Source organism: Papio anubis, chromosome 18 (assembly GCF_008728515.1).
Source record: "Papio anubis isolate 15944 chromosome 18, Panubis1.0, whole genome shotgun sequence".
Taxonomy (NCBI): domain Eukaryota; kingdom Metazoa; phylum Chordata; class Mammalia; order Primates; family Cercopithecidae; genus Papio; species Papio anubis.
In genome coordinates, this window is record NC_044993.1 from 50,923,979 (window position 1) to 50,951,523 (window position 27,545).

The window sequence follows — 27,545 nt, forward strand, 5'->3', positions numbered from 1 at the left end:
CATCCCACTGTATGATAAATACTGAAAATATTTGTGTTGCTTTTGGAAGCAGGCTCCATGGAAAGTGTCACGGGTACAGTTGTTAAAACTGTTCAGTGTATACGTACAAATGCTGTGAATCACCACCAGTGCATGGGACTTTTGAAAGAAATAGAAGGCAATGAATGGGGTGGTCTTGGGTCTTTGCCAATGTTCATTGGCTGAGTCATGGAAGACTTTTACAAAGATTTACTGTACTGTGAATTCCAATTCAAGATTTTCTTGAAACAAAGGGAATGCTTGCCAAATATTTAATAATCAAAGATAAACATGGCAGCGTGATTTATGTTTTCTCAGCAATATCACAGTGTATATGAAATGAGATAAATTCCAAGCTCTAAAGAAAGAAAAACCTGTGATCTAGCTGGAAAAGTATAAGAATTTACACTGAAATGAAAACATTTCATAATACAAATCAATAATAATGATTTTGCATACTTTTTAACATGAATCGATATGCAAAATATATATTTTTAAAGACAGGGTTTTGCTCTGTTGCCCAGGCTGAAGTGTGGTGGCATTGTCTTGGCTCACTGCAACCTCTGCCTCCCAGGCTCAAGTGATCCTCCCACCTTAGCCTCTCAAGTAGCTGGGACTACAGATGCACGCGCCACCATCGCCTGCTAATTTTTTTTTTTTTTTGTAGATACAGGGTCCTGTCATGTTTCCAAGGTTGGTCTCGAACTCCTGAGCTCAAGTGATCTTCTCCACCTCAGCCTCCCAAAGTGCTGGGATAACAGGCGTGAGCCACTGCGGCTGGCCGCAAAATATTTTTAATAGTAATCACCAGCATTATGTAAATTATCTGCAAAATTTATAAGAAAAATTTTAAGAAAGTTGTTGATATTGATAAACTTTAGAATTATTTTTCAATTTATACTGCATCCCTTTACATTCCACGTTAATACTGAATTGACATGAGGATTGGTGAATTGCTTAAGTTGGACAGAAGTAGGTTTTTTTTGTTTGTTTGTTTGTTTTTCTGAGACAGGGTCTCACTCTGTTGCCCAGGCTGGAGTGCAGTGGTGCAATCTTGGCTCACCACAACCTCTGCCTCCCAGGCTCAAGCAATTCTCCTGCCTCAGCTTCCTGAGTAGCTGGGATTACAGGCGTGCACAACTACCACGCGACTAATTTTTATATTTTTAATAGAGATGGGGTTTCACCATGTTAGCCAGGCTGGTCTTGAACTCCTGACCTCAAATGATCCACCCACCTCAGCCTCCAAAGTACTGAGATTATAGGCGTGAGCCACTGCGCCTAGCCTGGACAGAAGTAGTTTTAAAACTGATTGGCTTTGCTTCAAAGTCAAACCATTATTCCAATGAAGATGAACTAGCTTCGTCAATGTGGAAGCGAATAATACAGGAAAGTGATTTTTTGGTACTTGGAAAATATTTATGTATCTTTGGAACAACCTGTGTATGCTGTTCTACTTTTTCAACTGTAACTATAAATACAGATCACATGTTTTTAGTGACAGCTGTACTGTAATGTGTAAAACACACCTTGGATGTCAAAGATTTAGAGTAACGACAGGAAGGAAGGAACATACCTCATTACAAATTTTTATATTGATTTCAGGTTGACATGATGATATTTTAGAAATGTTAGGTTCAATAAATTGTAATGTTAAAATTAATTTCATCTGTTTCTTTTTACCTTTTAAAAATGCGGCAACTAGAATATTTACAGTTACATATGTGGTTTGTGTTATTATTCTATTTAATAGCGATGGGCTGGGTGTGGTGGTTCATGCCTGTAATCCCAGCACTTTGGGAGGCCGAGGCAGGCAGATTGCTTGAGACTAGGAGTTTGAGACCAGCCTGGGCAACATAGTGAGACCTTGACACTACAAAAAACAAACAAACAAACAAACAAAAAACCACAAAAAACCCCAAATTAGCCTGGTGTAGTGTCATGAACCTGTAGTCCTAGCTACTCTGGAGGCCGATGCGGGAGGATCGCTTGAGCCTAGGAGTTTGAGACCAGCCTGGGTAACGTAGTGAAACCCTATCTCTACAAAATAATTAAAAATTAGCTGGGTGTGGCGGTATGTGCCTGTAGTCCCAGCTTCTTGGCTGGGGCGGGAGGATTACTTGAGCCCAGGAGGTTGAGGATGCAGTGAGCTGTGACTGCACAACTGCACTCCAGCCTGGTGGACAGAGTGAGACCCTGTCTCAAAAAATGAAACAAGCTAACATGGTGAAACCCCATCTCTACTAAAAATACAAAAAAAAAAAAAAAAAAAAATTAGCCAGGCGTAGTGGCGGGCGCCTGTAGTCCCAGCTACTCGGGAGGCTGAGACAGGAGAATGGCTTGAACCCGGCAGGCGGAGCTTGCAGTGAGCTGAGATCGCGCCACTGCACTCCAGCCTGGGCGACAGAGCGAGACTCCGTCTCAAAAATAAAATAAAATAAAATAAAATAAAATAAAATAAAATAAAATAAAATAAAATAAAAAAAGTAAAAAAGAAACAAAACAAAACCCAGTGATGATCTAGAATTGCCTGCCCTCTTATTTGCACCAGTGTTCCCACTGGGAGAATTATGCACTGTGATTAGGTCCGACAAGAGGGCCATCTAAGTAAGTCACTTGCCTCCCCTCTCATCATCCACTGTAGAAGCTCAAGGAGCCAGATTCAAGAAGTTAGCTGTGAAGCTGAGCAATTAGATCCTTCCTCCCAGGACTTAGATTCTGGAGTTAGTGGTGCAGAGACAGAAACATTATTTGGAAGTCAAATTCAGCATCGGATCAGTGTCAGTATGTGGCCTAGACTTGTAAATTCTCCCTTACTGTATTGCTGCTACTAATAGGGTGGGAGGTGGAAGGGACAGTGGGGAATCAGATAGATTGTCCACTACAGAAGTATTATTAGAGGAAGATGTTGACTCAGGGGAAGACGGGGCCAAGCCTCAGGTCTGATGGGCTACGTTAGCCTCCAAACAGAAGAATAAGCAGTAAGGCTGGAAGCCAGGAAGATGGAAGAAAATAGAGCGTGCAGTGGAGAGTGAGCTGTGCAAAGAGATGTCTGGACTAAGAATGAATGGTGGATGGGAGTGGTCACAGCTGAAAGAAACCACATAAAGCAAAAGATTAAGACATAGGTTAGAACCCTATGCCTGCCCTAATCCTCAGCCCTAAGAAAACCATTCTCTGAGTTTTGGAATGAATACCTGGGTTAATTAAAGAAAAAGCACTCTCTGGAAACCTCAGTGTCATGGCACTCATGGGGATTCCTGCTGACAAAAGGAAAGAAGCAATAGGCATGATTTCTTCCCTCCTTCCTTCTGCATGGGGCAGGAATGATGGGCCCTACCTGTTTCCTGTCTCCGCATCCTACTTCCTCTATAGTCCAGGTGGTTCCCATGAATGGGATGGATGCTATTTTTTTTTTTTTTTTTAAAGAAGCAGGGTCTCACTCTGTTACCTAGGCTGGAGTGCAGTAGAGCAAACATAGCTCACTGCAGCCTTGAACTCCTGGGCTCCAGCCATCATTTCACCTCAATCTCCCAAGTAGCTGGGATTACGGACACACACCACCACGCCCAGCTAAGTTTAAAAAATTTTTTGTAGAGACAGGGTCTCACTACATCGCCTAGACTGGTCTCGAACTCCTGGCCTCAAGCAATCCTCCCCCACAGCCTCTCAAAGTGTTGGCATTACAGGCGTGAGCCACTGTGCCTGGCCTGATTCTGTTCTTTTTTTTTTGTTTTTGAGATGGAGTCTCACTCTGTCACCCAGGCTGGAGTGCAGTGGCACTATCTCAGCTCACCGCAACCTCCGCCTTCCAGGTTCAAGAGATTCTCCTGCCTCAGCCTCCCAAGTAGCTGGAATTACAGGCACGTGCCACCATGCCTGGCTAATTTTTTTGTATTTTTAGTAGAGACTGGGTTTTGCCATGTTGACCAGGCTGGTCTGGAACTCCTGGGCTCAAGTGATCCCCCCAGCTCGGCCTCCCAAAGTGCTGGGATTACAGGTGTGAGCCACCGCACTCAGCCTGATTCTGTTCTTAACCTATTCCTTATCCTCTACTTCTGAGGTCATTTTCCTTCTTCCCTCCTGTGCCTTTGTCCCTATTTAATGCCTTGCATGAGATATAACCTACTCCTCCCAGAGGCTGGAAATGTTCCTTGAACATCAGCTCAGTGACCACAGCCCTGCTTTCTGCCCACTGACCACTGCTGACAACTTGACAGGCAACAGATGCTCTTAGATTTTCCATGGCTTTCTCCCCACATCACCACGTTGGATAACCTTCGGCCAACATTGCTTGGTTTCTTGGAGTCTGATGACCTGCTTAACTGTTCCATTGTGCATTCTGTTCTGTCTACGGATCTGAGCCTCCTCACAGTGCCTTTGCTGAGAGCCCCTCCCTGTGGTGCCTCTTTTGTTGCCGTTTACCCCTAGGAATCTGGTCCTGTCAGGAGACACACTGTCGTAGCCATTGACTCAGGTAGATTCTCTGAAATGATCAGTCTGCTATCTCAGCTCTCCCTGCCTGGAAAAGTCCTTCCCCATGGGATCCAATCAAACCCAGCCTATCAATATACATCTTTCCAGCTTTTACTTTGATTAATACCATGTCAATTGAGCAATTTTCTCCTTAGCTTTTTCTCCCATTGTTTTTCTCAAAGACTAGCTTCTCTGGCCACCTGCCGCTGATTGAGTTTTAGGAGTTCAATGGTATTTGTTTGTTTAATTCACCTGAGGTATTCCAAATGCCCAGACCAATGCATGGTACATTGTAGACGCTCAATAAAGAATCATCAAATGAATAAAAAAGAAGCTATAACCCAGAATATTCAGAGGGGTTAATACACATTACCAATGACTTGGTATGAATTTGTATGAATTACAAATAATTCATAGGGTATATCTTACATAGAGTACCAAAGGTAGATTTTGTTTGATCAATACTGGGCTTAAGAACATCCTTTAGTATAAACAGCAAGTAGACATATATAAAAACAGAAACTCTTTTCCTTCCCACTTTGATGTGGATTTCATTTCTACTCTAGCTTTTCCACCATCACGCTGATCAACTTCACCAACCACTAACCCAAGTGATGCCGTACGGATCCAGCAGACCCCTCCTACCAGCCCTTCCTCTTCACTTTCCTCCTGGATCTCTCCAAAGGCCTCCTAACTGGTCTCCCCGTGTCCCTTTTTTTCCATCCTCCCACACATCCTCTGCAAGTGGCCATTGATTTTCCTTACAGTGTGAATTATATCAGACAGAGTATGGGTCGCAGAATGGCTGGAAGAGAACTCACCACCAAGCTGTTTAGAGATGGACATGATAGGGCCAGAGCTCAGTCTACCTTCAGAAGGTGACGTGGGGTGATGGTACATTGGCCTCTGTCTCAGGATCGTGAGGTCTGAGTTTCAAACCTTGCCCCCTTTCTCTTGCCCAGTTCTGATTTCAACCCCATTCAACTTGTCAGAATTTTGAGTGGATGTTTCCTCTGGTTTCCTTAGTTGGAACCTCAGGCAGCTCTGGGCTGAATGGACTGACCCCTGGCCCCCAGTGCGAGTGATACTACCTGTTCCATTCCTCCGGCAGCGGAATGTCTTGAGAGCCAGGACACCTGGCGTCTAGGCCTGGCTCTGCCACTAGTTGCATGACTTTAGGCAAATCACATCACCTCTCCGGGCCTCAGTTTTCACACCTGAGAAAGGAAGAGATTGCATTAGATTAGTGATTCTCCACTTTTTACCTCATTCCCCTCCCAAACACAACCAGTGATGCCTATTTACCTATGAGACACACATCTATGTGCAACTCCTGGGTACAAACTTTAATTTCATCCCCCTGCTTTTTTTTTGGTCACCCAGGCCAGAGTGCAGTGGCTCGATCTTGGTTCACTGCAACTTCCACCTCCTAGGCTCAGGCGATCCTCCTGCCACAGCCTCCCAAGTAGCTGGGACCACAGGCGTGCACCACCATGCCTGGATAGTTGTTTGTATTTTTGGTAGAGATGGGGTTTTGCCATGTTGCCTGGGCTGGTCTCGAACTCCTGAGCTAAAGCAATCCACCCGCCTCAGCCTCCCAAAGTGCTGGGGTTACAGGTGTGAGCCACTGTGCCCAGCCTCATGCCTTTGTTTTTCTTCCTTTTTTCTTTTTCTTTTCTTTTTCTTTTTTTCTTTTTTCTTTTTGTTTTGTTTTTGAGACAGGGTCTTACTTTGTCACCCAGGCTGGAGTGCAGCTGTGCAATCACAGTCTACTGCAGCCTCAGCCTCCCAGGCTCAAGTGATCCTCCTATCTCAGCCTCCTGAGTAGCTGGTACTAGAAATGCACACCACTATGCTCAGCTAATTTTTGTATTTTTTTTGCAGGGGCAGAGTCTCCCTATGTTGCTCAGGCTGGTCTTGAAGTCCTGAGTTCTAGAGATCCACCTGCCTTGGCCTCCCAAAGCACTGGGATTATAGGCGTAAACCACTGTGCCCGACTGGCTGGTCTATTATCTTGTACTTTTATTCAAGACTCCCCCACCCAACTATCATTCTTGCTCTCACCTATGTCTGCAACTTCCCTCTTCTCAGATAGACCGTAAATCACATGAGATTGTGCCTATCATTGCTCTATTATCACCGTCAAAAAACACTGACTGGGCCAAGTGCCACGGCTCATGCCTGTAATCCCAGAGCTTTGGGAAGCCAAGGTGGGAGGATTGTTTGAGCTCAGGAGTTTGAGACCAGTCTGGGCAACATAGTGAAACCTAATTTCTACAAAAAAAGAAAAAAGAAAAAAAAATTAACCAATGTGCTGGTGCTACTCAGGAGGCTAAGGCAGGAGGATCACTTGAGTGAGTCTAAGGAGTTGGAGGCTACAGCGAGCTACGATCACACCACTGTACTCCAGCCTGGGCAATAGAATGAGACCCTGTCTCAAAAAGAAAACAAAAAAAGTGGCTGGTAAAACAGGTATTTAGTAAGTAGTTGGTGAATAAGTGAATGATGTAAAGATTAAAAGCAGAAATCAATGAATGAAACTATTTCTGTCTACTGATTTCCTCCTTTAGCACATACACATGTCTTAGTCTTTCTCATGTTTTTTGAGACAGGGTCTTGCTCTGTTGCCCAGGTTGGAGTGCAGTGGTGTGACCATAGCTCACTGCAGCCTCCAACTCCTGGGTTCAAGAGGTCCTCCAACCTCTGGATTACAGGTGTGTGCCACCATGCCTGGCTAATTTTCTTTTTTCTTTTTTTAAAAATTTTTTGTAGAGACAAGTTTTTTGCTATGTCATCCAGGCTGGCCTCGGACTCCTGGCCTCACGTAATTCTCCTGCCTCAGCCTCTTAAAGTTTTGAGATCACAGGCATGAGCCAACACACCCAGTCATCTTTCTCGTCTTCTATGATAAACACTCATACAAACACTTAAACAATTTTCAACCCTATGTGCATCCTCTTTTAACTTTAAAAGTCAAAGTACTTGAAATATTTGTGAGGATAGACTGCTTCCAGTTCCTCATGTCCTATTTCTCCAAAATCTCTGCACTCTGGGATCTGTTGCCTGCACACCAGTGAAGCAATTTGCACCAACATCATCAATCATCAAGATCTTACATGTGGCCCAATCCAATGACAACAGATTTCTATCCTTGTTTTACTTGACCTCCTAAGTCCTAACAGTATTTTGATGTTCTGCTGAGTTTATTATTCTTATATAACCAGAGGGGAGACAAATGATTTTTTAAAACAGGAAAATGACAGTAGAAATAGTTATTGCTTTAGTTTTCCCAAGGCAGTCGGTTTAAGGAAGACTAAATACAACACCATTTAGAGATTACAGGGATTCATTTGCGGTTTTGTTTTCTGCTTTTTTTTTTTGAGACAACCTTGCTCTGTCGCCCAGGTTGGAGTGCAGTGGTGTGATCTCGGCTTACTTCAAATGAGCCTCCCAGGTTCAAGCAATCCTCCCACCTCAGCCTCATGAGTGGCTGATATTACAGGTATGTGCCACCATGCTGAGCTAATTTTTGTATTTTTGGTAGAGATGGGGTCTCACTATATTGTCCAGGCTAGTCTCAGACTCCTGGGCTTAAGTGATCCTCCTGCCTCGGCCTCCCAAAGTGCTGGGATTACAGTGGTGAGCCACTGTGCCTGGCCATGATATTGATTTTTGCCCCTGTTTTTGTACTTTGTATAAATGGCATCACAGTCAGGCATGGTGGCTCAGGCCTGTAATGCCGGCAGTTTGTGAGACTGAGGCAGGCGGATCACTTGAGGTCAAGCATTTGAGACCAGCCTGGCCAACACAGTGAAACCCTGTCTCTACTAAAAATACAAAAGTTAGCTAGGTCTGGTGGCCCGAGCCTGTAGTCCCAGCTACTCAGGAGGCTGAGGCAGGAGAATCGCTTGAACTGGGAGGCAGAGGTTGCAGTGAGCCAAGATCGGGCCACTGCACTCCAGCCTGGGCAACAGAGCCAGACTCCATCTCAAAAAAAAAAAAAGAAAAAAAGGTAATAATAAATAAATAAATAAATAAATGGCATCATACGGAATGTACTCTACGTGCCTTACTTCTTTCATTGGATGTGATATTTGTGAGATTCCTTGGTACTGTGTTGTGTGGTTGTAGTGCCCTCATTCTCACTGCTGCCTGGGTCCTCTTTTAAGAAAGCTCTGCACCTCCCTGCATGGAACTTTCCTTCCCACAGTAACTATGGTTCCCTCACTTCCAGTAACATTTCCCTTCCTCCTTCCTTGCTTTTCCTCTATAGGTCTGATCACCATCTAATGTACTGTACATTTAATCTATTTATTTTATTATTTGCCCCTTGACTAGAACTATGGAGTCATGGTCAGATCAATGCTCAGTACTCTTTGAACAAGTAAATCTCAGTAACCTCCACGTGGCATCCAGCATGCCCATGAGTGGAGGGAATGCCAGGCTGTCCGGACCACAGATGGCTCAAGAACTGCAACAGGCTGGACATGATGGCTCACGCTTGTAATCCCAGCGCTTTGGGAGACTGGGATGGGCAGATGGCTTGAGGCCGGGAGTTCGAGATCAGCCTGAGCAACATGGTGAAACCTCATCTCTACAAAAAATTTTAAAACTAGCCAGGTATGGTGGTGCGCACCTGAAGTCCCAGCTACTAGGGAGGCTGAGGCGGGAGGATCACCTGACCTTGGGAGGTTGAGGTTGCAGTCAGCAGTGATGCCACCACTACACTCTAGCCTGGGCCAGGGAGTGAGACTCTGTCTCAAAAACAAAAAGCAAAACAAACAAAAAAAACCCTGCAACAAAGTGTCATTTAGCAGCAGAGGCCAATCTGATGGGGCGCCAGGTATGGCTCTGTTACTGTAATATCTATACCACAACCACGAATTAGATGTGAAAATTCTACATAAAATGCTTACAAATAACTTTTTCAAGCTTATGACAATTAAAAGGTAAAAAGGTTAACAAATATCTATTAATAGGGAATATCTGAACTTTCTGGATTTATATGCTTTTGCATCTTTTGAATTTTTAATAATAGGCATCCATTGATTTAGTAATTAAAAATTAAGGAACAAAATGCCATAATTGAGTCAAATTTATCTTACTAGTGTCAAAACAGTTCAATATTTACAAATTGATGTAAAAATAAAACAAAGAGCCAGGCTTAGTGGCTCCACCTGCAATCTCAGCTGAGGTGAGAAGATCACTTGAGGCCAGGAGTTCAAGACCACACTGGACAACATAGTGAGACCCTGTCAAAAAAAAAGTTAAAAAATAAAGTAGGTGCAGTGGCATGTGCCTGTAGTCCTAACTATTCAAGAGCATGAGATGGGAGGATCTCTTGAGCCCAGGAGTTTGAGGCTGCAGTGAGCTGTGATCACACCACTGCAAACCAGCCTGAGTGACAGAGCGAGATCCTGTCTCAAAAAAAAAAAAAAAAAAAAAAAAAAAATCACAAAGTCCTACCATATTTTATAAAATCACAAATCTAACGTTACAATAATAGAAGAGTGTCTGACTTATCATAGGCACTTAAGTTATTTCTCGAATGAATGAATGAAAATATATTAATATGTTAAATCATTCCAATAGGTCAAGTATTAAAAAAAAAAACCCACAATGTTACTAATAAATGCTGAAAAGGCGTTAAGAAAGAGTCCAGCACCCATTCCTGATGAAAATCCTTGGCAGTCAGTAAAGAAGAAGGTGTCCGTCACATGCCTGCCTGCAAACCACTGCAATCTGGCTTTTGCTGGCACCCTGCCATTGAAACTGCTTTCCCCAAGGCGATCAGTGCCCTACATATTGCCAAATCCAATGCACTTGGATGGGTACCAATAAATATGTAACGAATTAAGGAATGGATGATAAAAGAATCTCAGATCAACGGCATCATCCTTAACAATAAAACACCAGCGTTGTCTCTTTAAAGTCAGAAATAAAACCCAGGATGTGAGGTACCGCTATCATTTGATGATGTTTCTGGAAGCTCAGGCAAAAATAAAACAAAAAACCATGGAGATAAAAATATAAGGTATGGCTACTGGCAATAAGGTGACAAAAATCATCTTTCTTTGTGTCAAAACCTCAGAGAATTATGCAAAAAAACTCTCAGAAATAATAAGAGAGTTCTGGAAGTTTACAGATACACAAATGGTCATTGTTTTCCCTGAATACCAACAAATGTGATGTCTATCATGGGTGCTGAGACAATTGAGAAAGTAAAATTTTTTTTAAAGGTGCAGAATCTGGCCGGGTAGGGTGGCTCGTGCCTGTAATCCCAGCACTTTGGGAGGCTAAGGCAGGCGGATTACTTGATGTCAGGAATTCGAGACCAGCCTGGCCAACACGGTGAAACCCTGTCTCTACTAAAAATACAAAAATTAGCTGGGCATGGTGGTGGGCTCCTGTAATCCCAGTTATTTGAGAGGCTGAGGCAGGAGAATGACTTGAACCTGGGAGGCAGAGGTTGCAATGAGCCAAGATCGAGCCACTGCACTCAAGCCTGGGTGACAGGTCTCCAAAAATAAACAAATAAATATATAAGTAAACAAATAAATAAAGGTGCAGAATCTTATGAATAAGAAGTAAAACAATCTAGGTGAAGGGTACAGAGTTCCGGCATTACAAAGAAAGAAAAAAAGAAGGAAAGAAGGAAAGAAAGAAAGAAAGAAGGAAAGAAGGAAAGAAGGAAGGAAGGAAGGAAGGAAGGAAGGAAGGAAGGAAGGAAGGAAGGAAGGAAAGAAGGAAAGAAAGAAAGAGAGAAAGAAAGAAAGAAAGGTGACTCACTCCTGTAATCCTAGTGCTCTGGGAGGCTGAGGCAGGAGTTCAAGACCAGCCTGGACAACATAGCAAGACCCTGTCTCAACAGCAGCAAAACAAATGAAGAAAGAAAACAGTGTATGGAGAATAAGATTTTTTTTCCAGCTTGCTAAATGTGAAATGTACATGATGCTTAGGTTGTGAAATTTACATTAAATTCTAGGGAAAGACACAGGCTTGATGTCCTCCACGGACAGGCCAGGTGCCACTGAACCATGAGAAAGGGCTAAGATTGGTAAGGTGGGGGCTGATACTACCCTACCCTGGAGAGCACATTCTGGATCCCTTGTTGCAATCTAGAATCCCCAAATGAAGTTCCTGGACTTGTAACCTCAGCTGACTTGGGATACCAATTCTGTTTTCTTAGTAGGGAAGCGACGTGACAAATACAGAAAAGTGTAAAAACAAGTATAGAGACGATGGGCAAATAAGTCATACCTGTGGTATTAATACTTTTGTATTAAGTTCAGCAATTCGTTTTTATAGTCCTAGTGATAATGTGTAGATTTTGCATATTACAGTATTTAAGGTGTGTGAAATGCTTAAGAGAATCTGGTATATTCAATGTGCATTTATTTATTTATTTATTTGAGACAGGGTCTCTCTATGTCGCCCAGGCTGGAGTGTAGTGGTGTGATCTCGGCTCACTGCAACCTCTGCCTCCTGGGCTTAAAGGATCCAGTTGCCTCAGCCTCCCAAGTAGCTGGAACTACAGGCATGCACCACCATGCCTGGCTATCTGTTTTGTATTTTTTTGTAGAGATGGGGTTTCACCATGTAGTCTAGGCTGGCCTTGAACTCCTGAGCTCAAGCAAACCTCCCAAAGTGCTGGGATTACAGGCCTGAACCACTGTGCCCGGCCCGGCCCAATTTTGAAATTTATTGATCAAATGATCACACTGTTCTAGGCACTGAGCATATATAGTGATAAAAAAGATAAATTTGGTCATGCCTGTAATCCTAGCTCTTTGGGTGGATGAAGCGGGAGGATCACTTGAGGCCAGGAGTTCAAGAGACCAACCTGGGCAACATGGCGAAACCACGTCTCTAATAAACATATAAAAATTAGCCAGGTGTGGTGGTGCATGTCTGTAATCCCAGCTACTCGGGAGGCCGACATGAGAATACTTGGAACTGGGTGGCACAGGTTGCAGTGAGCTGAGACCACACCACTGCACTCCATGCTGGGCAACAAAGTGAGACTTCGACTAAAAAAAAAAGAGAGATAAATTCTATCTTACCTTAATAGATACCTTAATGGAGCTTAAATTCTACTGGGAGGAAGGTGTGTGTGTGGAGGCACAGAAAACAAACAAGTAAAGAAATAAAAGCCAGGTGCAGTGGCTCACGCCTGTAATCCCAGCACTTTGGGAGGCTGAGGTGGGTGGATCACGAGGTCAGGAGTTCCCGGCCAATATTGTGAAACCCCGTCTCTACTAAAAATACAAAAATTAGCTGGGCGTGGTGGCACACACCTGTAATCCCAGCTACTTGGGAGGCTGAAGCAGGAGAATCGCTTGAACCCAGGAGGCGGAGGTTGCAGTGAGCCAAGATCGCACCACTGCACTCCAGCCTGGGCAACAGAGTGAGATTCTGTCTCAAGAAAAAAAAAGAAATACACTACGAGTATAATTTTTGAAAGTAATCGATACTGTAAGGAAATAATCTTGGTTAAGGTGACAGCTTGCACTTTAGATTGAAGCGCTGTACTTTAGATTGAAGACCTATCTGAAGAGATAATACTCTGAGCTGAGATCTAAAACCTACAAAGGAGTAAACCACGAATAAGTCAAGCAGCTGCATGTATGGGAAATAGAGCATATAAAGGCTCTGAGACCAGAGCAAGCTTGGTAGGTTCAAGTACCTGCAAAGTAGCCACTGTGGCTGCAACAGAGCGAGTGAGAGGAAGTTCTAGAGCAAAGCAAGTGCCTGGTGAGGTAGGGCCTTGCACACCGTGTTGAGAAGTATGGATTTTTTTTTTTTTTTTAAAGACAAGGTCTTGCTCTGTCACCCCGGCTGGAGTGCAGTGGTGTGATTATGGCTCATTCCAGCCTCGAACTCTGGACTTTAAGTGATCCTCCCGCCTCAGCCTCCTGGGTAGCTGGGACTACAGGCAGGTGCCACCATGCCTGGCTAATTTTTTATTTTATTTATTTATTTTTTTGAGACTGAGTTTTGCTCTTGTCACCCAGGCTGGAGCACAGTGGTGCAATCTTGGTCACTGCAATCTCCGTCTCCCAGGTTCAAGTGAGTCTCCTGTCTCAGCCTCCTAAGTAGCTGGGATAACAGGCATGCACCACCACACCCAGCTAATTTTTGTATTTTTAGTAGAGACACGGTTTCGCCATGTTGGCCAAGCTGGTCTTGAACTCCTGACCTCAGGTGATCTGCCCGTCTCGGCCTCCCAAAGTGCTGGGATTACCAGCGAGAGTCACCGTGTCTGGCCCCAGATTTTATTTTTAATGTGAAGACAACTCATTGGCAGATTTTGAGTAGGGGTATCATGGGATCTGATTTATGATTTTAGAAGACTTTGGGGGTGATTGTAAGATGAAAAGTCTGTAGTGAGGAAGGTATGAATGAACGGAAGCTTGGGAGTCTTACTCAGTCCAGGTGAAAACAGTATTGGCTTGGAAGAGGATGGTGAAAGTGTAAACAGAGAGAAATGAATAGCTGGGAGATAATGTTTGAAAGATAGGGCCAGAGGAACTTGACTATGGATTGTGTGTGGGGTGTCAGGACAATAAGGAATCAAAGACTTCTAGAGTTTGGGACTAAACAACTAGGTGGATGTTGGTGGAATTTCTTCAGTTGGGAAAGATATTGGAGGTTGGGAGAGAGACAGGTTTGTTTTGAGGGAAAATCAAGAATTCTGGTTTGGACCTGTAAAATTTGAGATGTCTGTTCAATAAACCACAGGGGGATGGTCAGCAGGTAGCTGGTTATGGGAGACGAGAAGTGTGTTGTCAGCCTGTAGATGATATTTACAGATATGAGACTTTCAAACAAGGAAAGAGCCTGGGCGTGGTGGCTCACACCTGTAATCCCAGCACTTTGGGAGGCAGAGGCAGGAGAATCATTTAAGCTCAGGAGTTCGAGACCAGCCTGGGCAATATAGCAAGACCCTGTCTATTAAAAAAAAGTAGCTGGGTATGGTGGTGCACACCTGTGGTCCCAGTTACTCAGGAGGCTGAGATAGGAGGATCCCTTGAGCCCAGGAGGCTGAGGCTGCAGTGAGCTATGATTGAGTCCCTGCACTCCACCCTGAGCAACGGAGTGAGACACTGTTCCAAAAACACCCCAAACAAACAAGAAAAGAACTTAAGTGGAGTCCAAGTCTGAAGACTGAACCCTAGCATGTTCTTTTATTTATTTATTTATTTATTTTTGAGGCGGAGTCTTGCTCTGTCACTGCAACCTCCGCCTCCAGGGTTCAAGTGATTCTCATGCCTCAGCCTCTCAAGTAGCTGGGACTACAGGCGTGCGCCACCACACCAGGCTAATTTTTGTATTTTTAGTAGAGATGGGGTTTTGTCATGTTGGCCAGGCTGTTCTCAAACTCTTAACCCAAGTGATCCATCTGCCTCAGCTTCCCAAAGTGCTGGGATTACAGGTGTGAGTCACCACGCCCAGCCCCTAGGATGTTCTAATATTTACAATAAGTGGGAAGAGGATTAGGAACAAACAAAAGGACCGAGAAAGAATAGGGGCAAACCAAGAGTGGGATGTCCTGGAACTTGAGAGAAGAAAGTAATATATTGTGCCAAATGTTGCTGAGGGGTTGAGAAAGATGACATTTGAGACTTGGCCACTGGATAGGCAAACTGAAGAGAATCTGTGACCTTCACCAGACAGGTTTCTCAAGCAGTTGTAGGGCACGGGCCAAAAGTACAAGTGGAGGTCTACACACCATATGTTTAAATACTAAATGCTATCAGCCAAGCAAACTGCTAAATAAAATAGATGTTATCCTCCTACCTTGACAAATGCATATTCACCATATGTGTTTGGAAGGCAAGTTTCAAATTTAGAATTCTCTGATTCCAAGAGTTCTCCAGAATGAATTGGCACAGAGAGGGCTGGTCCCTTTTTTTTTCTTTCTTCCCTTCATCTGTATGTACAAGCATGGACCCTCTAGGCTGAATGTCTAAGCTCCACCAACACACTCCTTCCCACTTCCACCCCAGCAAACAGCCATCTCTTAGGTATAAAGATACACATACCACATCCCTTGGATCTGGGGAGCAGCCTGTCCCAGGCACTGGGAACTGGCGTGGGGCCATTTAGACAGGGAATTCCAGGGTTTTAGGTACTCTGAGTAGAGTCTGAAGGGACAACTTCTGACTAGCCATGTTGGTTTGGCCCTGTGAATCCCTTGCCTAAAGGGGAGAGCACAGCTGTAGGATGACCAGTGTGGGGCTCCCTACAGCATGAGGCCTTAGGGTTGTATTAGGGTGGGTTAAAGAGAGAATAGGAGAATAGGAGGTGAGGTGGGAGGGAAGCACAGGTAGACAGCTCTTTGAAAATATTTTTCCTATAAAGAGGTAGTAGCTAGAGGGAGAAGGAGAGCCAAAGAAAGCTTTGTTTTATTTGTTGTTGTTGTTGTTGTTTGCTTTTGTAGAAACAAGGTCTCACTACGTTGCCCAGGCTGGTCTCTAACTCCTGGCTTCAAATGATCCTCCTGCCTCAGCCTCCCAAAGTGCTGGGATTACAGATGTAAGCCACCATGCCTGGCCCTTGCTTTGTGTTTTTAAAGATAGCACTTCCAGATGCTGATGGAAATGATCCAGTAGAAGGAAATGTTGATGATGAGAAGTGAATGGGAGTGGTGTTAGAACAGAATCCCTGAGCAGGTGAGAGATAGGATCAGATCCAAGGCTTGAATGCAGGAATTGGCCTAAGGAGGTCCATGGACAATTCCTCCACTATAAAAGGAGAGAAAGCAGATTAGACTGGCCCAGGTATAGTTAGGTTGGTAGATCTGGTAGTGGGAAGAAAAAATGTAACATCCTTTTCTAATTGCTTCTAATATTCACAATTAAATAGTGAGTGAGAATTAGGGAGGAATAAGTTATGAAAAGTTACATAGGACATTTAAAAACGGTTAAGATGGTAAATATTATGTTATGTGCATTTTTTTTTTTTTAGACAGGCTCTCACTCTGTCACCCAGGCTGGAGTGCAGTGGTGTGATTATAGCTTACTGCAGCCTTGATCTCCCTGTGCTCAGGTGATCCTCCTGGCTCTGCCTCCTGAGTAGCTGGAATTAACAGGCACGCACCACCACACCTAGCTAACTTTTTGTACTTTTCTGTAGAGTCGGGCTTTTGCAGCCTGGTCTCAAACTCCTGGACTCAAACAATCCACCTGCCTCGGCCTCCCACAGTGGTGAGATTACAGGCGTGAACCACTGTGCCCGGTCGATGTGCATTTTACTACAATTAAAAATAAATTTTTAAAAAAGGCTAATAAATGACTATCTTTCTCCTCCTACAAAAATAATAGTTATCTGGGAAAACAGAAAAGTAAATATATTAGGGGGCAGTAGTGGGCAGTCAACTAGAGATTTATGGACATAAATTTAAAGCAAAACCAAGAAGCACAATTGCTGCTCTAAGCAGAATGGTGAGTTAACAGTTTGATTGATATAAGATTTGTGACTTTAATTAAAAACATTTACGAGAATTTGATTTATTTAGGCTGGAACTGAATGTTTAAAAAATTTGTGGATTAATAAATAATTTCAGACTTATTAGGTTTGTAAATAGTGTTTAAGCACTTAGCAATTCCGTTTGTCAGATTTATAAGTCAACCTTGTCAGATGTTTGAAGCACTTAGGAGATTCAAATTTGTAATTGTGGTTAAAAATGACAAAGCTGAAGGAAATGTTATTAAGCAGGCTTTTAAGTGATGTTAAATATTTAGGGAAATTTATTATGTCACATTTACAATTTAGCATTGATATGAGAACAAATAAAAATATACATAACTTCAGATAAGATATACTAGATTTATAAGTATAATAATATGATTCATGAGTTATGTTAAAGGCCTGGAGAAAACTAGGTTTTTGGATTTGCAACTTCAATAAATTGCATGTTAGTTAAAATACAAGTAACTGTAAATATACTTGTCTATGCACTAAAGCTCAAATTCAGGTGCTAAAATTATAGCTGTTCCCTGTGAAATGCCATTATATGCCAGTCTTACCGTTTTATTTTCTGAGCATGGGTGTCTGTCTCCCATGATCCCTCCTAATCCCACTAACATGACAGAAAAAAAATACAGCGGACCTTTGAACAATGTGGGAGTTAGGGGCACCGACATTGAAAATCTACATGTAACTTTTGACTCTCCAAAAACTGAATTGCTAATAGACAATTGCTAATTGACTGCAAGCCTTATGGATAACACAATCGGTTAACACATATTTTGTATGTTATATGTATTATATACTGTCTTCAATATTAAGAAAATCACAAGGAAATAAAAATAGATTTACTATTCATTAAGCAGGAGTGGTTCATCACAAAGGTCTTCATCTTCATCATCTTCACTTTGAGTAGTTTCACGGGGAGGAGGAAGAAGAGGGGTTACTCTTGGTGTCTCAGAGGTGGCAGAGGTGGAGAAGGTAGAAAGGGAGACAGAAGAGGCAGGCACACTTGGTATAGCTTTTTTTTTTTTTGAGATGAAGTCGCACTCTCTCACCTAGGCTGGAGTGCGATGGCGCGATCTCAGCTTACTGCAACCTCCGCCTCCCAGGTTCAAGCGATTCTTTTGCTTCAGCCTCCCGAATAGCTGGGATTACATGTGCCTGCCACCACACCCAGCTAATTTTTTTTGTATTTTTAGTAAGGATGGGGTTTCACCATGTTGGCCAGGCTAGTCTCGAACTCCTGACCTCAGGTGATCCTCCTGCCTCGGCCTCCCAAAGTGCTGGGATTACAGGCGTGAGTCACTGCGCCTGGCCCTTGGTGTGACTTTTATTGAAAAAAATCCATGTGTAAGTAAACTGTGCAGTTCAAACCCATGTTGTTCAAGTGCCAACTGTATATTTTATATTTATACATGCATACAAATTTTACATATAAATCCAAAATTGCTAGAAAACAAGAAAGACGGCCGGACCCCATGGCTCACGCCTGTAATTCCAGCACTTTGGGAGGCTGAGGTGAGCAGATCACGAGGTCAGGAGTTCAAGACCAGCCTGGCCAACATGGTGAAACCCTGTCTCTACTAAAAATACAAATAATTAGCCGGGCATGGTGGCGGGTGCCTGTAATCCCAGCTACTTGGGAGGCTGAGGTAGGAGAATCACTTGAACCCGGGAGGCAGAGGTTGCAGTGAGCTGAGATCACGCCACTGCCCTCCAGCCTGGCAACAGAGCGAGACTCTGTCCAAAAAAAAAAAAAAAAAGAAAGAAAGAAAACAAAACATGAAAGAGACCTCTCAGCAGATCAGAGATTGTGAGGAAATCCTGTAAGAACACACCAGGGGTCAAATCAATGGCAGAACCAGGGTAAGAAACTCGATGTTAAACACTCCTGAGGGAAGGCAGTTCTTCCCCAGGAAGCCTGCGGGAAATCCAAGATCAGAGTAAACAAATATTAAGAGCGAGAGAGGTCTCCCAGGGCAGTCATTAAGATCATTAATTAATTTTACAGGGCCCCAGCTGGGTCAGACGCCGCCCGTCTGCCTGGTAGCTTCAGGATGATCAAGCACACAGGGATGAAGACCCCAGAGCTACTTTTTGAACAAGGGCATAAATAATTTGCCTGGGGAAGGCACTGAACTTGAAAGCTGACCTGGATTGTGAAGCAGAGCCTTTCTTAATAGGGCCTCTGAAGCAATCGAGGCTGATGTGGGGTCGGGGGGAAGGAAAGGCTGTTACCAGTGACTGCTCCAGGTCACAGCCACATGTGTGACCCTCCAAGGTAGGATACTTCGGGGTAGCCACAGAAGCTGCAGCAGGTGAGCAGCACCCCAGGTAATATTTAGCCACCAAGAAGGATACAGGGTCCCATCTCTAGAATATAAACGACCTGGTTGGGCCATACCTTTACTCCTGAACTTTATAGAATTCTCATTTGGACTGATGCTTTAGCTTTTAACGCCACTGCAAATTCTAGAGAAAGGAATTTGTAGATTAAAACTAATAATTAAAAAAAAATAGTATTTTAAAAAATCCTGGTAAAACATATGCTTTACATAAATGCGAATGTGTATATGTAAGAACTTTTTTTTAAATCTGGAGCTATGATTTCATCAGATTTCAGTGTTGTTCAAGCAGGAAAAGGCTTGAAAGTATGCTATGGCTTGAATTGCTCCGAGGAAGGCTACAGAGGCAGAGTAAGTCTAGATTCTCATAGAAAGATATCTGTTATGAAATTTCAGATACATTGCAGTGAGTCATGTGGGCAGCTTCTGGGGTGCTGGCAATATTTCATTTTGCAATGTAAAAATGTTTAACTTTGTTTGCTATATGTTTTTTTTCCTGTGTGTGTTATATTTCTGTACATATGGTATTTTATAATGAAACATTTTAAAAACAAAAACCAAGAGTGACCACTAGGTTTGTGATTCTGAAACCTGGTGGCACATTGGAGCAACCTGAAGAGGGTTTAAAAAATATTGGTGTCCACTGGGGAAGACAAGATGGGAGAGGGAGGAAGTGGGGCAAGAGCAAAAAAACTACCAAATGTGTGCTATGCTCACTACCAGGACGTTCTTACTCCAAACCTCAGCATCATGCAATATACCTGTGCAACAAACCTGCACATGTAACCCCTGAATCTATAATAAAAGTTGAAAAAAAACTATCGGTATCCAGAGTACAGTGCAGACCAAATAAATCAGAGTCTCTTGGGTGGGGTCAGAGATATGTATCTGAGAGCCACTGTACTGGAAGAATAAAAATAAACTTAACACTCTAGCTCAGGCTGGAGTGCAATGGTGCGATCTCAGCTCAGTGTAACCTCTGCCTCCCGGGTTCAAGCAATTCTCCTGCCTCCGCCTCCCGAGTAGCTGGGATTACAGGCATGTGCCACCATGCCCGGCTAATTTTTATATTTTTAGTAGAGACGGGGTTTCAACATGTTGGTCAGGCTGGTCTCGAACTCCTGGCCTTGTGATCTGCCTGCCTCAGCCTCCCAAAGTGCTGGGATTACAGACATGAGCTGCCATACCCAGCCTGGCATGGGGTTTTAAAATATGCTCAATAATTGATTTATTTCTCCATGGAATGAAGAAAATCAACTGTGAGGGAAGAGTCAATGCCTGCCAACAAAGCCTCGTGCATCACGGGTCAATTTCCTGATACCTTATCCTCAGCTCTGAATCTCCTATTGTGTTGGACCTAAAATGAGGGGTTCAACTTTTTCAAGCCACTGGCCATAATGTGTTGACACGCCACTTGAAATCATAGAGATAACATTTCTCCACCAAAGAGATAATGACAAGGACAACAGGGAGCGGGTCTATGATTTCTGGCCTTTTATGGCCTTATTAGTATTACATAAAGAAATCTCATCACCTCCTTCAGTTATTCACATGAGCACCTTCCTCTGGGAGAGCTAGTATGCTTTGGTGTGGAAAAGCAGTTTTAGCACACACCAACCATTTCTTCCCAAAACACTTAGAAAAGACTCTGTTCGGTGACTGATGTTTGATTGTGATAACAATTTTTATTACTTCGTCAGCACTTAAGGTCAGGATGTATGCTGTTGAACAACTGTCCTTTGCTGGGTTCGGTGGCTCATGCCCGTAATCCCAGCACTTTGGGAGTCCAAGGCAGGAGAATCACTTGAGCCTTGGACTCCCAAAATCTGAGGCCAGCCTGGGCAACATAGGGAAGCTCCTATCTCCAGAAAAAATAAGCCAGATGTGGTGATGTGTGCCTGTGGTTCCAGCTACTTGGAAGACTGAGGTGGGAAGATCACTTGAGTCTGGGAGTTCAAGGTTGCAGTGAGCCATGATGGCACCACTGCATTCCAGCCTGGGCAACAGAGTGGGATCCTGTCTCCAAACAAACAAACAAACAAACAGTCCTTAGCAAGTAAAGCAGTGGGCAATTCAGCACTCAGATGCAACTATTTTTGAGTAGTCAAGGAAGGCAGATGACAAAAATGGGCCTCCTTCTTCAGCCCTCCTTGTATTCATGCCCTCTGCTGTATAATGCTGTAGCACCTCCCAGTTTTGCTCTGAGATGGCCACGTGTCCTGCCGTGACCCAACGGGATGTCAGCAAACGTGACGTGAGCAGAGATTTGGAAAGCGCGTGCGTATTTGGGCTTGTGTGCTCTTGCTCCTCTGCCTGTGTGGTAAGAAACGTGTGGGCGAGCCTGCTGACGGATGTGACCCATGGAATGGAGTGGACTTACCCCGAGTTGTCCCAGCTAGCCAACAGCCAGCTGATGCCTGGACAGGTGCAAGAACCCAGCCAAGAGCAGCAGAACCGTGACCTACAGCCAGCGCTGGCTTCATCACTGCATGACCTTTGCAATTGCATAGAGCCCAGTGCCAAGAAAAGATCCATTCGCTTTAATGCCGTTGCCATCCTCTTGAAAATTTTTTTTTTTTGAGACAGGGTCTTGCTCTTTTACCCATGCTGGAGTGCAGTGGTACGGTCATAGCTCACTGCAGCCTCCAACTCCTGGGCTCAACCAGTCCTCCCGCCTTACCCTCCTGATAGCTGGGACTACAGGTACACGCCACCATGCTCTGCTGATTTTATTTTATTTTAATTTTTTTAGAGACGAGGTCTCACTATATTGCCCGGGCTGATCTCGAACTCCTGAGCTCAAGCGCCCACCTCAGCCTCCCAAAGTGCTAGGATTACAGGTGTGCGCCATCGTGTCCAGCCTTGAAATTCTTCATAATTTTTAAATAAGGGGCCCTGTGTTTTCATTTTATACTGGGCTCCACAAATTATGTAGTGGGCCCTGCCCACATCTGAGCACTGACACCTGAGTGAGCCCAGCTGATAATGAAGAATGATCCAGCTGGTCTGCAGACTCATGAGATAAATAAATTATTATCACTTAACTGACTGGGTTGGGTGGTTGCCTTGCATTATTGTAGCAGTAGATACCGATGCACCAAACTTTCTTTGCTATACACACAGTGGTTCCTCTGTTAGCATGATGTCAAATACGCTTCCAAACTGCATCATCTTACAAAACGTTAGATAAAACACAAAATTGCTTTTGTATTTTGGTTTTCAGTGATAACCGAAACTCGAAATGATCAAGCGTGTCTTTCTCATTCATCTACGTACCACACAGATAAAAAGATCTGGTTCTTACCTTTTTCACCAGTAGTTTCACTTAACTGCAAAATATAATATTGGCTGGCATCGTGATAATAATGGTAGTTCCACCATATAATAGAACCATTATTGCCATTTGTGCTATGTCACATACAACCCTGTCACCAGGTTTGCTTCTGGCTAGTTTTGCTTTCTCTCCTAGCGTTCTGTTTGTCCTAAATTTGGGGCTGGTTTTGGAGGCATGTTGAAAACAGCATGATTTGCATCTGCTTTTGCTGTTTTGTCTTCTTTGCAATTATTATTATTATTTTTTCTTGTTTGAGACACAGTCTCACTCTGTCACCCAGGCTGGAGTGCAGTGGTACGATCACGGCTCACTGAAACCTCCACCTCCCGGGTTCCAGCAGTTCTTCTGCCTCAGCCTCCCAGGTAGCTGGGATTACAGGCATGCACCACCACACCCTGCTAATTTTTGTATTTTTACCAGAGACAGGGTTTCACCATGTTGGCCAGGCTGATCTCAAACTCCTGACCTCAGGTGATCCACCTGCCTTGGCCTCCCAAAGCGCCAGGATTTCAGGCGTGAGCCACATTGCCCGGTCTTCTTTGCGATTAGAAATAACATTAATCAACTGCATACTAGAAGATATTCTATCTTTTAAAATTTTTTCTTAGAGACAGAGTCTTGCTATGTTGGTCTTGTGTTCTTAGGCTCTAGAGATCGTCCCACCTTGGCCTCTCAAAGTGTTGGGATTATAGGCATGAGCCATCATGCCTGGCCACTAAAAAATGTTCTTTTGTACTTGGTTCAGGTAAAAACACTGGTTGGCCAGAGGGGTTATTCTATTTTAGGAAATGATGTGAAATGTCCTACAGCATCAGGAAGCTATCTGATAAAGTTTTCTAATACAATATACATTGGAGACACTAGGAAGGTAAATCCCTTGTTCAGTAAAAATCCAGTTTTCAGATACTCAGAGCCTTGCTTTCCATTCACACTTTCTCTTTCAGCTGCTGGGGAGAAATCATCATATTCACAGATGCTCTGTCCCGGTGGATCCTGAAGTCCTGTTCACTAATTATGCTTCCAAGTTGCAGTGTTTGTACTACTATTTTTATCACTGTTTTTATACTCGAATGAAACACTTTTTAGTCCTTAAGCTATTTTTGTTAATCAGAGCCATAACAACATAATAGTAACAGGAAAAAACTGCACACTTTACACATCTAAACAATAATATACCAATGATCTAGCTAAGAAAGGTTGGCCGGGCACGGTGGCTCACATCTGTAATCCCAGCACTTTGGGAGGCCGAGGTGGGTGGATTACCTGAGGTCAGGAGTTCGAGACCAGCCTGGACAACATGATGAAACCCCGCCTATACTCACAATACAAAAATTAGGCGGGTGTGGTGCCGCATGTCTGTAATTCCAGCCACTCGGGAGGCTGAGGCACAAGAACCTCTTGAACCTGGGAGGCGGAAGTTGCAGTGAGCCGAGATCGCGCCATTGCCCTCCAGTCTGGGCGACAGAGAGAGACTCTGTCTCAAAAAAAAAAAAAGAATGACCATATTCTAGTAACTGAATTTTAACTGTACCTTGTTAAGAATGTGACCGGTTTGAACCATCTGCACCCTTGAACCATTATTGAGACCAGAACAGTATTTGGTAATTTTTCTTCTATTTCAAATTTGTGAAATGCTTAAGCACATGTTTTTAAAAATTATATAGAAACAGAAACTGCTAAACTACTTAAAGACTATTTTTCTTTCTTTCTTTTTTTGAGATGGAGTTTTACTCTTTTTGCCCAGGCTGGAATGCAATGGCACGATCTCGGCTCACTGCAACCTCCGCCTCCCTGGTTCAAGTGATTCTCCTGTCTCAGCCTCCCGAGTAGATGGGATTATAGGCGCATGCCACCACGCCCGGCTAATTTTTGTATTTTCAGTAGAGACGGGGTTTCATTATATTGGTCAAGCTGGTCTCGAACTCCTGATCTCAGGTGATCCACCCGCCTCGGCCTCCCAAAGTGCTGCGATTTCAGGCATGAGCCACCGCACCTGGCCTGAGCCACCACACCAAGCCTGAGTCACTTATGAACAAACATCACATTTTAGAAACAGTACTCAAGAGAGAACTCTTTGACTTGGTATATAAGGCATTCCATAATCTAGTTCGTTGACTAACATTATAACAACACTACCAATAAAACCACCTCCCTTTACTGAGACCTTCCCATGTGATCAGGCAGCATTGCAAATGGACACTCTTATTTCAAACTCACAAGAAACCTAACAGGTGGGCACAAGGATTGTTATTATGAATTTACAGATAGGGAAACTGAGGCTTGCAGAAGTACTTGCTCAAGGCCACGAAGCTAGTATGATAATGATCCTAAGCTCATATAGTTCTTTTATTTCTTTTTCTTTTTTTTTTTGAAACTGGGTCTTCCTCTGTCTCCCAGGCTGGAGTGCAGTGGTGCAATCCTAGCTCACTGCAGCCTCAAATTCCCAGGCTCAAGCGATCCTCCCGCCTCAGCCTCCCAAGGAGCTAGCACTACAGATATGCACCATCACACCTGGCTAAGTTTTTTTTTTTTTTCTTTTTTTTGAGACGGAGTTTCGCTCTGTCGCCCAGGCTGGAGTGCAGTGGTGCCATCTCAGCTCACTGCAAGCTCCACCTCCCAGGTTCACGCCATTCTCCTGCCTCAGCCTCCCGAGTAGCTGGGACTACAGGCGCCTGCCACCAAGCCTGGCTAATTTTTTTGTATTTTTAGTAGAGACAGGGTTTCACCGTGTTAGCCAGGATGGTCTCGATTTCCTGACCTCGTGATCCACCCACCTCGGCCTCCCAAAGTGCTGGGATTACAGGCGTGAACCACTACACCCGGCCAATTTTAAATTTTTTGTACAGACAGGGTCTTGCTATGTTGCCCAGGCTGATCTCCAGCTCCTGGGCTCCAGTGATCTGTCCACCTTGGCCTTCTAATGTGCTGAGATTACAGGCGTGAGCCACCGCACCTGGCCAATTGTCTAGTTCTCAATGTTCATACCATGATTCCTGTCCAGCCTCTCTGACATCCACTCCCGCAGTCTCTCACACACACCCCCTGTACAACTGACCTTTCCTCTCTGTACCCGTGGCTGTCTTGTTCCCCATGTCAGGGGCATTCTCTGACGTTCCTCTCCTTGTCATCCTGATGAACTTTCACTCACCCTTCATCTTCCAGTGCAAAAGTATTTTCTGTGAAATCTTTCCTTCCACCCACATCCCAGGATTTTTACCTCGTCTGTAATACAGCTAAAATTTTATTTCTTTCCATTCTCCAGACAAAACTGTGAACATGTCTAGAGTGACAGCTGAGTTATTAAGAATTACACTATGACAGAACATAATTCACTACATTGTATCTGATTGTTCCCTGCTCTATCATTACTTGACTCTACTTATTGACTTATGCCTCAATGAACAGGCAATTTCTTACCTTCAAATGTTATTCTCAGGCAGTGGGGGAGCAGAATTAATTCTTATTGCATCTATAATAGCAGCTACTTAAATTCATGACACAAAGAAAATACATTCTCTATTTTCCCTTCTCCAATTTAATCTCTGAGAGTGAGACCTGCAATAATAGGTGAAGTTTCTAAATTCACTAACTGCAAGCAATGGTGGGGATATTGTCTATGGAGACTCAGAAAACACGGCCCAATCAAGGCAGCAAGAATGTATCTTTAGTTCTCATGGCAATTAAGAAAGCTATAAATGAATCTGTTACATTCTCTTTGAAGAAAAAGTATAGAGTAGTGGCTTAGAGCAATGGTTTTAAAGTTCTTTTGAAAATTCACTTCAGTGGTATACATTTTAAGCCCATACCTCTGCAAATGTGTGTATTTATTTATTTATAGCTTTTATATATGAACTATTGTACTATTCAGTATATTACCAAAACATTGGCCAGGAACCGTAGCTCACACCTGTAATCCCAGCACTTTGGGAGGCTGAGGTGGGTGAATCGCTTGAGGCCAGGAGTTTGAGACTAGCCTGGCTAATATGGTGAAATCCCATCTCTTACTTAGAAAAAAAAATAGCCAAGTGTGGTGGCATGTGCCTGTGGTTCCAGCTACTGAAGGAGGCTGAGGTGGGAGGCTTGCTTGAGCCCAGGAGTTCAAGGCTGCAGTGAGCCACGATTGCGCCAGTGCACTCCAGCCTGGGTGCCAGAGTGAGACCTCGTCTCAAAAAAAAAAAAAAAAAAATTATGAAATGGAAACTAAAAAGAATGACGTAAGGAATACGTATAAATAGAGGTCCCATTGTTTTCCTTCTTCACCCTAATAGATCATCTTGTGTACTTGCTGGGTGATATGTCACACTGCTATTGTCTACAGATCGTTCACTAGGCAAGTCAACGGCTTGGAGCCTCAGTTGCATCACCAATAAAACAGGAATCATAATTATATTTACACCATAAAGCTATGGGGATTAAAATCATTCCACATTTATTTGACAAATAGTTACCGAGGGCCTACTATGACTAGGGTACTGTTTAGAAAATAGGTTATACCACTAGGCAAAATACCTAGCTCAGTGGCTGGCACATGCAAAGCGTTCAATTGATATTTTCTGTAACTACTCCTAACAGAGGGCAGCTCTGTCACAGCCTTGAAGAAAGCATAGACTGGGCTCAGTGGCTCACGCCGGTAACCCTAGCACTTTGGGAAGCTGATGCGGCCAGATCACTTGAGGCTGGGAGTTCAAGATCAGTCTGGGCAACATGGCAAAACCCCATCTCTACGAAAACAAACAAATAAACAAATAAAAAACCACAAAAATTAGCCAAGTGTGGTGCCGCATGCCTGTAATTCCAGCTACTAAGATGGCTGAGGCACGAGAATTGCCTGGACCTGGGAGGCAGAGGTTATGAGCTGAGATCGCGCCACTGCACTCCAGCCTGGGTGACAGAGTGAG

General features: G+C 43.7%; 1 protein-coding gene across 4 annotated transcripts in view; it reads right to left on the reverse strand.

Moving 5' to 3' along the window:
• TNRC6A (trinucleotide repeat containing adaptor 6A) overlaps positions 1–27,545 on the reverse strand; it is a 212,807-nt gene that overhangs the window by 179,115 nt on the left and 6,147 nt on the right. For 2 of the 4 annotated variants that reach the window (XM_031658377.1, XM_031658385.1), the window contains exon 2: positions 5,586–5,711. In XM_031658377.1, the coding sequence (XP_031514237.1) occupies positions 5,586–5,665 (80 nt within the window). In that variant the 5' untranslated portion in view covers positions 5,666–5,711. Of the gene's footprint in view, positions 1–5,585; positions 5,730–27,545 lie in introns of those variants that run through there. The other 2 variants (XM_031658378.1, XM_031658381.1) reach the window with 2 other exon arrangements.